Here is an 18,510-nt window from a genome sequence, read left to right on the forward strand (position 1 = left end):
TTTTATCTACGAAGCACTAGCAGTCACCTATTAGATGAAGGCTATGTCATACAGCTTACTGTGATAAAAGGGTTACTAGAGAATATCTAATATACTTATTTTAAATACATCCATATCTATTCTATACGAATAAATGGCGAGCCGGTTTTTTGTACGCTTATATTGCGAAAACTACTGAACCGATCGGAAGAATACTTACACCATAAGATGCAGCGTGTTTCGGAAAAGGTTTTAGTATATGATATATTGGTGATTACTTATCGTCTAAAAAAATATGGAAGGACAGAGGTCGTTAGTGTTTCCTTATCCTACAAGTGCCAGCAGTGTTCGAGTACCGAGAGTGTTCGAGCGCGATCACTTAATGTTCAATGACAAGACTTTATGGGAAAGCTACGGAAGTTAGTGTCTAATCTTTCGGTGCTAGAAGAGTTTTGGTGCCGAGAGTTAAGAACAGTAGACACTATATTATTATATATACTAGCTGACCCCGCAAACATTGCTTTGCCATATATTTTATCAACCTTCTCAATCCCCCCCTCCTCTTTATAACTTAGGGGAATGAAAAATAGATAAACGATTCTCAGACTTACCCAATATGCACACAAAATTTCATGAGAATCGGTCAGGCCGTTTCGGAGGAGTTTAACTACAAACACCGCGACACGAGAATTTTATATACCTATTAGATTATAACAAAAAAATATCTTATACTAGTAAGTGGGACAACGTTAGTAATTAGTTTACATTGTTTATAGTTTACAGAAGATGGTTTCCTAAAATTATAAATTAGCCGGGATATTAAAAAATAATATATTTTCACTTATTTTTATTAATATCGTATAAATTATTACATCTTTTTACGATTTCAAGCGAAAGCAAGCTGATAAATTGGTTTCATTAAAGTAATATGTATGTCAAAATATGAATTTTAATAGGTTTTTGTTGAGTACCTATAATTACATTTGTATAAATTATATATTTCAAAACAAAAAAATTTTTTTTCATAATCAAATATATATATATATATATAAGATATATATATATAAGATATATATATATAAGATATATATATATATATAATTAAGACACTCTATAGAAATTTAGCATTGAAACTTCTTAGTAAAAAATTTGCACTACCAAACATCAAAAAAACCCTCAGAAAAACAGAAAAAATTATACAAGTATCAAAATAGTTTTTGTGAATCTTTTTGTATGATTAATTATCTGATATTATTGTTGACTTACATCATTAATAGCAAAATTACAAGTTCGTTTTTTTTTTTAAAGTACTGACCTCAAAAAGAAGGTCAAATATAGGATTATATTTTAAATTTAGTTTTTTTCGCTGTTCGAAACCGCCAAATACGCCGTATACGGAAAAGGGCAACTTTTTAGTCTATTTATTAGTTATAAATTTAAGAAAAACGCAAATGTAGGACTATATAGCTATACAATGTCAAAACATAATCATCACATTGTCACCCAAACTCTCAATTTATTAAGCTATACCGACAGGATTTCTTTTTTATCTGTCAAAAGTTTACAAAGAAACGTCTTAAAAATAATGCGGAACATAGAAGGTTATTTTGTTTCATTGATAAAAAGTTATGCTAATATTTTGCAAAAAAAAATTGTTTTAGCAGCCTATTTGCAAACCGCCGCTTTGACGTTTGACAGACAAATGAAGACATAAAAACTTCTGACAGTTAATTATCCGGATATGTCAAAGATGTTGACAGATCTAAAAATATTATAAAAATAGGCCGTACTACTAAATAGCTTTTTGTTTGCGTCCTTATGCGTATTTTTTTCAGATCCGTATAAGTGTTATATCAATAAAACTGATTCGCAGAAATGTACGTACAAAACTTCAGATAGTCGGCAATAAATCTGGTATTTTTTGTGTTAGTTAAATTCAGGATAAGTTTTGTATGAAATAAAGTAAATATAACTGCTTTGAAACAGTGTTGTGTTCCTGTGGTGCGTAAGATAACCAAAGCTCCTGGCGGAGTTAGGGGGTAAGGTCGGCAACGCGGTTTTGATTCTTCGGGTGTTGCAAGCGTCTATAAGCTACAGTAATCGCTTACCATCGAGTGAGCTGGACGCTTATTTGCCATAGTTTAGTATGCTTATTTCTTTTAATCAACGCAGGCCACAGCTAGTTATTAAATAAATCTCGTGGTTTTTATTATAAACAATATAACCCTAAATTCTATCACGACTCCAAAAGATGCGAATTCACTAAGTTGTCCGGTCATCGTTCCAATAGAAATGATTAATGGAAAACTAATAATGATAACTCGTTTTTTAACCGACTTCCAAAAAAGGAGGAGGTTCTCAATTCGACTGTATTTTTTTTTTTTTTTTTTTTTTTTTTTTTTTTTTTTTTTTTTTTTTATGTATGTTACATCAGAACTTTTGCCCGTGTGGACCGATTTCGACAAATTTTGTTTTAATCGATAGGTGGTGTGTGCCAATTGGTCCCATTTAAATTTATTTGAGATCTAACAACTACTTTTCGAGTTATATCTAATAATGTGTTTTTACTTGACGCTTTTTTCGTCGACCTGCGTTGTATTATACCGCATAACTTTCTACTGGATGTACCGATTTTGATAATTCTTTTTTTGTTGAAAAGGGGATATCCCTAGTTTGGTACCGTGATAAGGAAACTAGGATCTGATGATGGGATCCCAGAGGAATCGAGGGAAACTCTCGAAAATCCGTAATAACTTTTTACTGGGTGTACCGATTTTGATAATTTTTAATTTAATCGAAAGCTGATGTTTATCATGTGGTCACATATAAATTTTATCGAGATCTGATTACTACTTTTTAAGTAATCTTTAATAACGCGTAGTTGCTTGACTATTTTTTCGTCGATCGACGTTGTATTACTTGTCGATGTAATTGAAGTCGGTTTTTTTTCGTTTGCGAGCAAACACAATTATTGTAGTTCAATTTTGGCGTCGTGCGTCATATAACTGTTGCATATACTCCCATATAATAAAACCGCAAGTATGTTTGTTCGTTGCTATACATTAATAATGTGTTAGAAAGGTTGTGTATATGAGAATCTTTTAGAGGAGATTAATATTTGGGACGGGTGAAATTTCGATATTTAGGTATACTATTAATATTAGCTTAAATGATATATGTATAAGATGAAAATTATTTTAAGAGTTAAGTTCAGTAAGTTGAAAACTATCTGTTATTATTTATATCTCTATTTATTTAAATATCAACCCACTTCGAGTTTTAATATAGACGAAATTAGAAAAAAAAAAATTAAAAGTTAAAATGTTTTCTCTGCGAATCCTACAATCCTTCAAATCCATTTGAAACATTGAAGGAATTCTTTATCATAATCCTTTCCTTAGTGCTTAATAGCATGATTAACTGAAGGTAGGGCACAGCAGGAATTTCCTGCTCAAAATATGGAGCAGCCCGACTGGGGTAGTACCTCGGCCTTACAGAAGATCACAGCAAAATAATACTGTTTTCAAGCATTATTGTGTTCCTGTTGGTGAGTAAGGTGACCAGAGCTCCTGGGGGATTGGGGATTGGGTCGGCAACGCGCTTGCGATGCTTCTGGTGTTGCAGGCGTCTATAAGCTACGGCAATCGCTTACCATCAGGTGAGCCGTACGCTTGTGCACCTAGTGACATAAAAAAAACCCGGAACCATCATCATCAACCAACTAAATCCATCAACTTACCTATTTTTGTAAGCATTTTGATCGTGTATTTGTTTGTTGTGTTAAGTTTGTCTATTGTTTTTGATTCATTGCTGTTATGGAGAAGAAAAAAACTTCAGAAATAATTCTAACCTGATTATACATTTCTAACTTTTTTGATTAAATATTCCGAGAATTTGCCTCAACTGTCAAATCAAGCAATCATCAAATGATTATTATCAGCCACACTCAGTATTGATTACGTAGTAACTATTTTGTAATCTGTGGTATTGATACGTCGAGCTGTTAGTTCAATAATTATAATGAATTTATCTTATCTGGTAATTTACGATAACTGATGCTGTTATCATTCGTCTTAAAACTGAAAAAGTAATAAAAGATAAAAATCTAGTATTACGAAATTATATTCAATCTTCTTATGGAAGTGAAGGCTGGTTTACAAGTGATTTATAATTCAGATAAATCAGATTTATAACTTGAATTTACTTATACTAATATAGCGGAAACATTTATTTATTTGTTTGTTTTTAATGAATATACTCATATATACTGTAGAAAATTGAACGGTCATACGTGTGACTAGACGTGTAGTCCATGCGGACGAAGCCACGAGCGGAAAGCTAGTATAATAGCAAGAGTTAATCTTAACCCTCATCTATGATAACTTTTTGTTTTTATGACGTCACTTATATCGTGATGTTTTATGGCCTTTAATTGTTATTGTTAAATAGTCTGTTCTGACGGCTAATGTCTGAGTTTGTTCCGTTTAAAGAATATGATATCGTAGGTTTTCCTTTTTATATTGGTGTAAATAAAACAAAATTATACTTAACTAAGAAAAAAATGCTTGTAATATTATGAATTACGTTTTTTACCAAAAAGCTAACTTCTTAAAACACATATTAAAGGCAGTCACATTTAATTTAACTATAATAGGCGTTATTATGTAATATTTTTTGAGTTACAGTTTGGTTATAATGATCATGTATTTATATAAAAAAATATGATCAATTGAGCGCGTTTTTTGTTGTTACATGTATAAATAAACGTTACTATTATGATTTTTTTGTTGTATAATCTTTGCGGTGTTCATTTTGGGCCTTTGTTTCATGTTTTTTTTGGTCACGATAAAATTTTCTTACTTTTTTTTTACACTCTGTCAATCAACTAACGAAATAATATTAATCAAGATGTACCTATGTTATTTGTTTTTTTGAACCGGATTATATTAAATCCGATTATATATAACATAATGTTAATTTTTTCAGCTGCTTCAACTTTTCTAAGTATTTCCGTTTTCCTGTTGTTCTTTTATTATTTAATTAACTTAAATATGGAATTAGAAAAAATAATAAGAATGCAGGATTATAATCTGCACGTGCCAGTTTTAGGATAGATTCAATGTCTACTTATTGATGTAATTATAGGCCATTAATTATCGCAATGTAAGTCTTAGGAGCTGCAATATCTGTACGGAAATGAAATTACACCAAAATTTTCCTCCAATACATGTTATCTGCTTAACTGTTTATTTGAGTATATCATCTATACAAATAATAAAATGGTAGGAAAGTCAAAACTGTACACTAAAGATTTTTTTTAAAAGAATACTTAAGGTGTGATCTACAATCGATACCGAAGCCAAAAATATAGATTTTAGAAATTTTGTCTGTATGTATGTCCGGGATAAACTCAAAAAGTACTGCATGGATTTACTTCAAATTTGGCACGAATATTATTAAGAAGTCGGGTCAATATATAGACTACATATTATCACGCTATCACTTACGGGGAACGAGCAGTGAACCTTTATTTCTTCAACGTATTCTGTAACAACGTGTAATTTAACGACGCATATTTGAATGTTATTATTATGTTAATAACCATGTCATAAGCTAGCTCCTCACTATAAATAAAGACATTCTGTAGTATATTTAGTATTAGCATTGCACCCGTGCGAAGCCGGGACGGGTCGCTAGTTGATTACTACGATAAATGATTTTCGTTAGTGCTAAGATAGTCGAAGTCATTTTTTTAAATATAACTAGGTAGGCAAACAAGCGTACGGCTCACCTGGTGGTAAGCAATCATCGTAGCTTATAGACGCTTGCAACACCAGAAGCATCGCAAGCGCGTTGCTGACACTATTCCCAATCCTTACTCACCAACAGGAACATAATACTGCTTGGAAACAGTATTATTTAGCTGTGGTCTTCTGTAAGGTCGAGGTACTACCCCAGTCGGGCTGCTCTATATTTTGCCAAAGTCGCATAGAAATTAGAATGGAGAAGACACGAAGGAGATTTGTTATTTATTGTTCAATATAAACTATTCTAAATAGCCCATTACTTTTCTTAGATTAGTCTAATTACTTTCAAACATACATATTCGTATAGAAACAAAGAAAAAAAATAACAAACAATAATTAAAATATCTTAAAAATATAAAAACCGTGCGTATAAATGAATAATTTATAACTAATAATTCAAATCTCGATTCGTTAACGATCAATTAAAAAATGCACCAAAACAGGTCGGCTTTAATACGTGCAAAATATTCCAAAATCCCTTATAACGTTGCTGTATTTTTCCAGTCTCCGTTTTTATATCCTTTATTAGTATAATAAAATAATAATAATAATAATAATAATAATAAATGGCATAAATAACAAATTGTTTTTATTTATATAGTATGTTGCATATTTTAAATGTACATTTTTTTACCGTGAACGGATATTTTAGATTATTAAATTAATTAAATAATTAATTTTTATACAGCGCATGCGGTTACAGAAACTAAATATTATTTTCCGCTATCTCTAAAATGTAATTTTAATGAATTAGAATTAATAATACATGAATTTGAATAACAAATTTGTATTAAAATAATTGTTGTTTTGCTCGCAAACGAAAAAAAAAAACCAAGTTCAATTGCATCACAACAAGTAATACAACGTAGGTAGATGAAAAAATAGTCAAGTGAATACGCGTTATCAAAGATTACTCAAAAAATAGCCATCAGATGTCGATTAAATTTAAAAGAGACTACAAGACAAGCATCATCATCATTACAGCCTATACCGTCCACTGCTGGACATAGGCCTCCACAAGTTTACGCCAAAAATTACGTGAACTCATGTGTTTTGCCCATAGTCACCACGCTGGGCAAGCGGGTTGGTGACCGCAGTACTGGCTTTATCGCACCGAAGATGCTGCTGCCCATCTTCGGCCTGTGTATTTCAAAGCCAGCAGTTGGATGGTTATCCCGCCATCGGTCGGCTTTTTAAGTTCCAAGGTGGTAGCGGAACTGTGTTATCCCTTAGTCGCCTCTTACGACACCCACGGGAAGAGAGGGGGTGGCTAAATTCTTTAGTGCCGTAGCCACACAGCACGCATCAGCTTTCAATCAAAATAAGAATTATCAAAATCGGTACCCCCAGTAAAAAGTTACGAAGTATAATACAATGTAGATCGACGAAAAAATAAGTCAAGTGAATACGCATTATTAGGTATCACTCGAAAAGTACCTGTCAGATCTAGATACAATTTTAACTGAACCACGTAAACAACAAAATCTGTTGCTTAAAAAAAGAATTATCGAAATCGTACAAAAAACGTAACGTACGTAACATATATATAAAATTCTCGTGTCGCGGTGTTTATAGTTAAACTCCTCCGAAACGGCTTGACCGATTCTCATGAAATTTTGAGTGCATATTGGGTAGGTCTGAGAATCGAACAATATCTATTTTTCATACCTCAAAGTTATAGTGGGTGGATTAAGGGGCTTAATAACATATATGGCAAAACAACGTTTGCGGGGTTAGCTATATATAACATATATAAATGAATTGGTTGAATTGAGAACCTCCTCCTTTGTTCGGAAGACGGTTTAAAAAATTGATGTCGAAAGCAAAAAAAAAACTACAAAAACAAACTACGCATTCGTAAAACCGGTACTAAGGAGTTACCCACCTTTTTATTAAATAATTTTTTTCTCATTTCATAAGCGATGGAATTTTACAAACTATACCTACTATATGTGTACATTGGGGTCGGACGATTGTTTGTTCTAATTGTAAAAATCTGCGATTTTACTTAAAATATAATTTTATATTAAAAACTTTTTGGTCAAAACCAAATGGATGTATTCGTTTATCCTTGAATAATATACATGGCAGTCAACACCATATTTTAAAAATGGAAGGAATTAATTAGAAGACTTAAGACTTTCAGTTTTTTTCTGTTTTTTTTTTTTGCTGAAGAAGGTTTAAATTAAAGATATAAAAAAATGAAATACAATACTATAACTATTCTCTTATAATTAGGACCTTAATCTAGTTTGATTGATGCCTTAACCTTACGGAAGATTACAGCCGAATAACCGCTTTAACAAATTCTCACAAAAAATCAATTATGCTTTTTGTGAACAGTTACAAAAAAAAAAGACAGACAAAGCAGCGGGAAAAAGTTTAACTGTGTATATGTGTTATTATTTTTAAAAAGTATCTTGAATTTACCGTTATGATTCGTTCTGGGGTGAAGGTTGAATAACCTTCAATAAACGTAAAAAAGTTACATGACTTGCACCCGATTGTACATCATTATTTTATCACACTAGCCCCGTTCACATGGGTGTACTTATTAACAAAAAATTAAGAATGAATTGAGCATAAAATATGAAACACCTTTTTTCGGATTTTATCGCGGTTTATTAAGTTTTTTAGATGCCCGAAGTTTTGGATACTTACAGCAACCATGCTCACGGAAGGACACCAGTCAAAGCTATTCCATTATATTGAATTAATTTTTGGAATAGCTTTACTTAAAAAGTGTTAAGCGTCTGCCACACAGGGCGTGTACTTAAAGTCGCGCTCGGATATCTGGCGCGGCGTTATAGTGTTCAATGTGTAAATAATGTAATAATGTCATTTTGACAGCAAATTTTTATTATAAGAGAACAAAATCTGTAATCGACGCTAGGATTAGACGTTAGACTAGGTCTTAGTAACAAGGAGCGTTTAGTCTTGTCAGAGATTTAAGGTCGTTACAGATCAAGAGCCCAGCAGGGCCAGACTTTCGTCATTTCATAAAAGCTGAAAATTACTGAGCGCATTTGAAAGCCATTATGAGTTAACTTCATATTCGGCTAAAGCTTCCATTAGCGTTGGGAGCTTACGCTATAGAAACTTTCAGCTATTATAAAATGACGAAGATCTGGTCCTCGTGGGCTCTTGGGCTAGTAATCACATACTAAATAATATTCAAAATAATAAAAAAGTAAATTTGCGACAGAACTAAATTGAATTTAAGACCTCTATATAAGGTAAAAGCTGATTTATTCTTTATATATTTAGAATTATATAAACAGAAAACTATTGACGAAATTTATTATATTAATATTTTATCGATAGGTCAGTAAGTATTTGTTTTTATATGTATATGGACAATTAGCCTAAATTCTAGTTTACAAAGTTTACACAAACGATATCAGAAATGATGCATACAAACAACATTTTGACTTGACTTTTAGCACAGTTTGCAGTGACCCTGCTTTCTGCTGATAGTATGACAACGAGAGTTGAAAACTTGAGACTTGTTGAGTTCAACTTTATTTAATTACCTAATGCTTTATATTACATTTGTTTAAGACATATTGCTGACATAAAAAAAATTAATAAGAAAAAGCGGCTAAGTGCGAGTTGGACTCGCACACGAAGGGTTCCGTACCATTATCTATAAAAACGGAAAAAATACGTTTGTTGTGTAGGACCCCCTCTTAAATATTAATGTTATTTTAATTTAATTATTTATTTTAAAGTGAATATATGACTGAATATTTTGTGAATATTTAATATATATAATAATTATTTAATTTATTAAGCGTCTACCTGTTGCTGTTATCAATATAGAGCAAAAACCAGCAAAAAAACCACGTTTGTTGTATGGGAGCTCCCTTAAAAATATTATTATGTTTTTTATTCTGTATATGTTATTATAGCGGCAACACAGATACATCATGTGTGTCAATTTAAGTAATCAATTTCTAATTTAACTGTCTATCACGGCTCATAAGATACAATCTAGTGACAGACGGTTTTAACCTTTGGGTACGGAACCCTACAAATTTGTTTCATTTTTTTAAATTTCAATAACGTGTAAAGTAATATTTTTTATTTCCTCAAAGTAAGCAAAAAACACAATTTAATTGACATATTTATAACATATAATTAATCTTTATCAACGTAATATCTCCGATATTAAAGCAGTTTTAATGTTTTCCTTTAAAAATAAACATTTGAACTTCAATATATGCTAATATAGCAGTAGTTATATTACAAAAAAAAAAAAAACAAAAACCTTATCAATACATGAAATGTATATGTCCGGTTTGTTTGAAGGTTGTAGACTATATAAAATCACAACGTGACTCATAATATCGGAACAGCCCTAGGTTTCCTTGGGGCTCTAGAGAATCCAGAGCAGCCCGTCTAGGGACGTACCACAACCTTACAAAAAAATCATACCTTAATAACACTGTCTCGTTCCTATGGTGAGTGAGGCAGATAACTCCTGATTAAGGTCGGAGCTAAGGTCGGCAACGCGCTTGCGATTTGCCTCGTAGGCCTCTATGGGCTATGGTAACCGCTTACCATCATGTGGGCCTTACGCATTTTGCCATGGTCGTATAAAACTTAAACCAGTTTGACCAGAATAAGAATCGATATCATATACAATATGTGTAATTTTTTGATACTATGCTGATTAAGACATAGTTCACCTTTAAGCCTATGGCAATAATTATGACATAATTTATACATTTGTAAAGAAGTTATTAATTACATATGTATATTAATATTATAAAGATATTACTGTTCGTTTATAATAATAAATATAAAATAATAATATAATTATAATAAATTCTTTTGTTCAGTCACATATTGAATAAAAAAATATAAATCGACTTGAAATTGTCCTATATTGGTCAAACACGCGAAGTTTATATAATAATATTTTTGATATTTTTAAATTTTTCAAGCGCATTTTTCTTCATTTTTTATTCCGTAAACCATCTACAAAGTGTTAGATAACGTAAAAAATAAAAGTAAATTAAATCCCTTTGGTCATTGCATAACTTACGAATCGATTTACAGATATTTTATTTGACAAAAATCTTTGTTTATTGCCGCCGCGTTGGCGCAACGGTTACATGGACTATGGATTGTACCTGTTGCGCTGGTGGTTGCGGGTTCGATCCCCGCACATGACAAACATTTGTATTGACCATACAGGTGTTTGCCGTGGTCTGGGTGTTTGTGCAGTCCTGATGGGTCTCCCCACCGTGCCTCGGAGAGTACGTTAAGCCGTCGGTCCCGGTTGTTATCATGTACACCTGATAGCGATCGTTACTCATAGTAGGGAATATATCCACCGACCGGCATTGGAGCAGCGTGGTGGATTAAGCTCTGATCCTTCTCCTACATGGGGAAAGAGGCCTATGCCCAGTAGTGGGATATTACAGGCTGAAGCGTTTATTAATTGTTTTTACATACAGTAATAATTTAATCTCTGAGAGCCTTAAAATACAAACCGTTTTTGATGCCCTTTACACCATCGATATAATAGTTTTAAGATATTTTGTAACAATCTTTTTTAAAACCATATTTGTATACGTATTTATAGGGAATTTGTATATGTATTTGTAATAATAGAATGTAGACATTTGTATGTAAGTTATATATCTACACCACCTACCCAATTTAGATAGTTTCCTTTTTATGTCTGGGTTTTCTGGAAGAAATGGCTAATTAGCCATAAGTCCGCCCATTGTAATTCTCTGTCTGTAGCTATCTTCATGATTTGTTTGTAATGTAATATAATAAAATATAATATTAAATATAATGATATAAAATTACGGAAATAAATAATTATCTTAAAAAGACCCAAATGAACCTTACGATGGCATTTCCTTTATAAGCCTCAGTAACAACGTGACTACTTACAAAACCAGAGCAACTCAGTAGTCCTTAAAGAACACCTTAAATTTCACCTTGGCCGAAGACAATAAAGGTCTCGATATAAATATATAAAAATAGGCCTTGAAAAGTGCGAATTACCTTAGTTATATTTCGCATAAATTATAAAATTGACAAGATACGCCTACACTTAGATCTTTATCCTAACTCAATGACCGTGACCCTGAGTTTATTTTGACGACTTTCACGAAATAAAAATAAAAATTCTAATAAAAATAATATGACAATATTCTTGAGAATTCATGCTTGAGGCAATTTGGTTTACCTGAGGCAAATATGCACTAACACCTAAGTATAATTATTTATATTTAAGGAACAATTATGCCATATATATGTATGATTATATATGTATAAATACAAGTATAAAGGCTAACCATTATTTTTAACGCGGTAGCATTCAAATAAATTAAATTGAATATAAATATGCTTGTGGTTTACATAATTACTTGTAGTCTTGAACCAAGTTGACTTATTTTACAAGTCAATATAAATAAATTGTGATTGATGTCCACTTAATTTATAGCTCATATAATAACAAAGCTAGATTTTATTATTAAATAATAGTTATTAAATAATATTTATTAAAACTATTTTGAAATTCAAACATCACTGACTAGTGGCTGATTTAATTTTTTTCTATATCATATACCTACTGACTAAAAAACCACCACGTGTGAACAGTCGTCCGCCTGGGTGGGGCGAGATGGGGTCGCGCTAGCATTCGCCACCTTCTATATCATATACCAAGCTAAACTTATCATGAAGGCCAAATTTGAAGTAATAATTGAACTGTATATTATAAAACCATCGTGTTTCTGTAACCAAGATGATTTTCTTTCTAAAAAAAGAGAAAAAAAAAACTTTTAAAACAATGACAGCATACTTAAATCCTGTTATCAACAACAACAACATTAATTTTATCCCTTGTTTCAATGCCACAATACAGTCAGTCAGTCAGTCAGTCAGCTCAGCCTATTGCAGTCCACTGCTGGACATAGGCCTCCCCAAGTTCGCGCCAAACATCCCGCTTTTCCACAATCCTCATCCAGCCTACACCGGCAATCTTACGTAGATCGTCGGTCCAACGGGCCGGAGGACGTCCCACACTGCGTTTGCCAAGACCCGGTCTCCACTCCAGGACCCGTCTGCTCCAACGACCATCGGTCCTGCAGCACAGATGGCCAGCCCACTGCCACTTCAACTTGCTAATTCTGTGGGCTACGTCGGTTACTTTCGTTCTCTCGCGGATACTCTCATTTCTAATCCTATCTTTGAGAGAAACCCCAAGCCTAGCCCGTTCCATTGCACGTTGAGCGACTTTAAACTATTTGCCATAATACAGTATTAATAAATTTGCATGTCCTAATATTATATTCTTCACTCGGCTCTTTATGTGTATTATTCATTGATTTATTATAGATCAATGGTATTATTATACTTATTTAAGCAATAGCAATGCAATAGCAACAATATTGCTCGATGTCGCAACATAATTTGTGGACCGTGAACTTTATCCATTCAAGTCATCGATTACCCGATGATATTACAACAATATCACATAACATATAATTGTTACAATGTTTTATTATACAAAACAGGTAATTAATATCGATTAGTTACATGTAATCGATTGTTGGTTAAATTATACATTTATGTTGACGCAATTGTTGTTGCCACTGGATTTGAGCGTGTTATCGATCATGCCAAATATTTGTACTACTAGGGTTTTTGAATGTTCGTCGATTATCATAATATAATTGATTTGCTTGCGTTTGACCTATGGCTATTGTCTATCCAATGTATTAGAGTTATATTTGAACCTGTAACCTTTTAAAAATATGTAATATATAACTTTCAATATATATGTAAATTAAGATGAACTACACACTTCTTATTATCATATAAATGAACTCTTTAGTTTCACATTAGTTACTAAAAATCTTTTACTAAATTAAAGGTATATTGATATTTGAATTAGTTATGTAAACGTACGTAAACGTTACGTAATGTTTAAATAATCCTTACGCTTCAGCCTGTAATATGGGTACTGCTGGGCATAGGCCTCTTTCCCCATGTCGGAGAAGGATCAGAGCTTAATCCACCACGCTGCTCTAATGCGGGTTGGCGGATATATTCCCTACTATGAGTAACGATCGCTATCAGGTGTACATGATAACAACCGGGATCGACGGCTTAACGTGCTCTCCGAGGCACGGTAATGATTATTTCGCCTCAAAACATTTCAGTGTTCGCAAGACTGTCAGTGTTGATGAGTATCGATCGCTATTAGGTGTACACGATAACGAACGGGACCAACGGCTTAACGTGCTCTACGAGGCACGGTGGGGAAACCCACAAAAACTGCACAAACAGCTAATATGTAGGTACTTTAATTACAACATTCTTTGACTAATTATTTATTCATACTTAAAAAATTTTAATAACTTACCGACTTTTAAACCTAATAAAAATAAACAAGAACAAACGATCAAGGCTGTATGATGAATACGACACTTTATAACACAGATATATTCAATTAAAAAAAAATGTTTTTGACAGACAACATTAAACAAAAAAGCAGTAAGGCTACCCAATTATAGACAACGCTAAAATTGAAAACAACAAATAAATTATTTTAAAATATAATAAATAAATAAATAAAAAATCTTCTATGTTTAGTCAATTTAGAACGTTTAAAATAATATTTATGGCAAAAATCTAATAACGTAAGTATTCATGTAAGACATTTCACAAAATTTAAAAAAAGCTAAAACCGTGCTATGCTATATTATGACACACTAACTTTTGAGTTTCTTACCATTTTGTCTCAACACAATCATTCCGAAGCGGTTATTGCTTAATGAAGTAAAATATTGCAAGAATGGTACTAAAAATACAATAACAAATATTATGAAATCGAATCGATCAATAATGATTTTAAAGTGTTTCTGAATATATTTTCATTCATTGACTTTGTCGTAATACTTAATACTAGCCTATCAACGCTGACACTACTTTCTGCTTCAATAGTTGTCAGTTCTATTCTTACCCTAAGACTGGGTGTAATATAAGTATTTATTTATATGTCAGTCAGTCAGTTCAGCCTATTGCAATCCATAGCTGGACATAGGCCTCCCAAAGGTCGCTTCAGACATCCCGGTTTTACGTAATCCTCATCCAGCGTACACCGGCAATCTTACCTAGATCGTCGGTCAAGCTAACCCGAGAACTTCCCCACAGCGTTTACGACACGCGGTCTTCACTCTAGGGCACGTTTGCTCCAACAGATAGGTCCTGCGACACAGGTGACCAGCCCACTGCCACTTCAACTTACTGATTCTGTGGGCTATATCAGTTATATTCGTTCTCTCATGGATAATCTCATTTCTAATCCTATCTTTGAGAGAAAAACCAAGCCTATCCTGTTCCGTTGCACGCTGAGCGACTTTAAACTTGTGCACCAGTCCCTTCGGCAATGTCCACATCTCGGCTCCGTATGTCATCAGCAGAATCTTCTAAGTAAAGACTCGACGAAGCCTGCCAAATTTATATGTATATTTGTCAAAAAACGTAGCTGTGTAAGTCAGCTGTTGCCTATATATTAAGGCTATTGAAATTAACGTCGTGATAATTTATAAATACAGATAAAGTCGCGGAGAATGTTTAGTTAACAAACAAGATTTTGCAAGAAAAGCTTGTAGTAAATATGTTGTAAAAATTATATATATAGGCCTTAAGGTCTTAGGAACAGACGACCGTGTGTATGTTCCGCGACTTTGTCCATCTTCATTTATCATTTAATTATTACGACGTTATCCTCATTAGGCAAACATTAAATAATACTACTTATAATAATATATTAATAATATAAACTTTCACGCAACTACCACCGAATTGATCGCAATGCAACTTGGTACGCAAATAGCGGGAAATTTGTAATTACTCATAGGCTACTGTTATCGCGATATTGTTACGAATTGAAAATAACGTTAGAACCTTTTATAAGATGGTCTGAAATTATTTCTGCTGCTTTTATAGTGGATGTGTAAGATCAACAGTAAAATGTAAACCACCTAGCAAATATGTTTATCTAATTAAAGTGACATTCATAAGACCTAACGAACAATCTCTCCAATAATATGTATATTGTGAGTGAATAATTTACAATGACCTTAGCCTACGAAGTTTCTAGATTTAAACGTTAATTGATAAAATCAATGAAAAAAAAACCTACATTTCATTATAACCTCGACGATTTCTAGAATATTGATCCGCTGAGGGTCTTTTCGATATTTAAAATTCGTTACAAATAATTTATTATTGAAATATAATTTACGCTTTCAATAGGTGCCAAATATTTTATATTATTTTTAATAACCTTTGTTATGTAAGACTTACGAAGTCTGTACCTTACACAATACTTTTATGAATTTTTTATGTTGTGTTTTAACCGACTGTAAAAAAGGAGATTTTGTTTCATCCGTATTTTTAATTTTATGATATATTTCAAAGTAGAGTATAATTATAGTATTTATAAATTATTATAAAATTTCGTCCTTAAAAATATAAAAAATAAATATATATACGAGTATAATCAGCTCTTTTTAAAAATAAATTAAAATTAATTTATTAAAAACTAATGTCATTTTAATTTATAAAATAACGATTTAAAAAGCTTACGAGGCCTCCTGCAAAGAATTATTGATAATAGTTTTATTTTGACGTGACAACGTCTTATAAATCGATGAACGCCGGCTGCATGCATGAAAAGGGATGACTCATTGTCCCGTTACGCATATTGTACGCTTGCGCCGTATCTATTACTATTCCACTCGATCGGCCTGTGCGTCCGAGGAGATGTTTTGTTATGACGTTGTCACGTTAAACTATTGTCCAACGTAACCAACGTAAACCAACTTTACAGACAACCATTTTTTTTTAATTCAGTATAGTATACATTACTTAAAGTAAAATATTAAATTTGTTGTATATTTAAATAAAAAATAAATTCGCTATTACGATAGTGAACCAAACTCAAAATATACATAAAAAATTGGGACAATTATTTACGTATATTGTACGCTTGCGCCGTATCTATTTATTCCACTCGATCGGCCTGTGCGTCCGAGGAAATGTTTTGTTATGACGTTGTCACGTTAAAGTATCGTCTGTATACCAACTTTACAGATAACCATTTTTTAATTTTTTCATTTCGAGTTAACGTTTATCCAGTTCTGCATAAAATAGTAAATATTTTTTTTGTATACAATTTTAGATAAAACAATTTTTGAAAAAATATTAATGTGTATTTTTTCTTTGTTCTCAGGGCTATTCCTTTTGTTCCTGTTGGGTTTCATATTATTAGGAATTGGCTTCGCAATTATCTTTCTACATCCATACGACGCTATATTCCGATGGGTAAGTTACATGAACATATTTTTACTATGAATAAAAGAAATAATAATTGTGACATTAACAAGTGTTATACTGTGACACAGTGTGACTTCATTAACGTTTCTTTCATAATGGTGATGATAAATATTAAACCAGCTGTGTGGTTACGACAGTAAAGAATATAGCCATCCCCTCTCTTCTCGTGGGTGTCGTAGGAGGCGACTAAGGGATAACATAGTTCCACTACCACCCTGGAACTTAAAAAGCCAACCAATGGCGGAATAACCATCCAACTGCTGGCTTTGAAATATACAGGCCGAAGATGGGCAACAGCGTCTTCGGTGTGACAAAGCCAGCCCTGCGGTCACCAATCCGCCTGCCCATCGTGGTAACTTTGGGCAAAACACATGGGTTTATGACATTTTAGGCACGAACTTGTGAAGGCATATGTCCAACAGAGGACTGCGATAGACTGAATTGATGATGATGATAAAATCTAAACTCTATATGAACATTTGTTGATTTATTCAACTGTAGTATCTCAGTACTGGTCACATTTCTTTCCATCCGCCTCTTCCTCTATGAAAATATCAAAGCTTAATCCACCACACTGCTTATCTGTGGTTGGCGGACATGTTCCCAACTACGAGTAACTATGGCTCTCAAATATCTATGATAACAATCGGGACAGACGACTTTACGTGCTTTCTGAAACATGGTGTAGAGACACCGTCAAGAACTGACGAATATAAATATTTGTATAAATGCAAATATCTACCCCAAGTGGGAAACGAAAAAGGGGAGATGATATTAGTGTAAACTCAAAGGGGAAGGATGATCCAAAAAGGTACTTCCACAACAATTTTTCAAAGTAGCGTGATGGTTTAATCTTCATTTAGCCTAGCAGCCAAAAGTAGCTTCTCAAACACTGAATATAATTCTGGTAAGCCCTGTATAGTGAAACGTCTCAGATATATAAGGTACAAAAAAACTAAAGCTATTTTCTATTTTTGTCAACAGAAAGTGAACTTAGCTGGTGCTGGGGAGATATTCGAAATGTGGAGGAAGCCTGAAGTGAAGCTGTACACCAAAGTCTATCTCTTCAACGTCACGAACGCGGATGAGTACATGTCTGGTATAGATACCAAGTTACGGGTCCAGGAGATCGGTCCATATGTTTATCGGTATGTATTTCATTATTTATTCAATATTTTTTTTTATGTCACTAGGTCGGCAAACAAGCATATGGCTCACCTGATGGTAAGCGATTACCGTAGCTTATAGAAGCCTGCAACACCAGAAGCATCGCAAGTGCGTTGCCGACCCAATCCCCCCAGGAGCTCTGGTCACCTTACTCACCAACAGGAACACAATACAGCTTGAA

General features: G+C 32.9%; 1 protein-coding gene across 1 annotated transcript in view; it reads left to right on the forward strand.

The window, feature by feature from the left end:
* The first annotated feature begins 274 nt into the window (after positions 1-274).
* The window catches only part of LOC123668098 (scavenger receptor class B member 1-like), a 41,552-nt gene continuing 23,316 nt past the window's right edge, over positions 275-18,510 (forward strand). Inside the window, exons 1-3 of the mRNA XM_045601892.1 lie at positions 275-398; positions 17,059-17,150; positions 18,147-18,310. Of these exons, the coding sequence (XP_045457848.1) occupies positions 275-398; positions 17,059-17,150; positions 18,147-18,310 (380 nt within the window). The remainder of the gene's footprint in view (positions 399-17,058; positions 17,151-18,146; positions 18,311-18,510) is intronic.

This window comes from Melitaea cinxia, chromosome 30 (genome assembly GCF_905220565.1).
Source record: "Melitaea cinxia chromosome 30, ilMelCinx1.1, whole genome shotgun sequence".
Classification (NCBI taxonomy): domain Eukaryota; kingdom Metazoa; phylum Arthropoda; class Insecta; order Lepidoptera; family Nymphalidae; genus Melitaea; species Melitaea cinxia.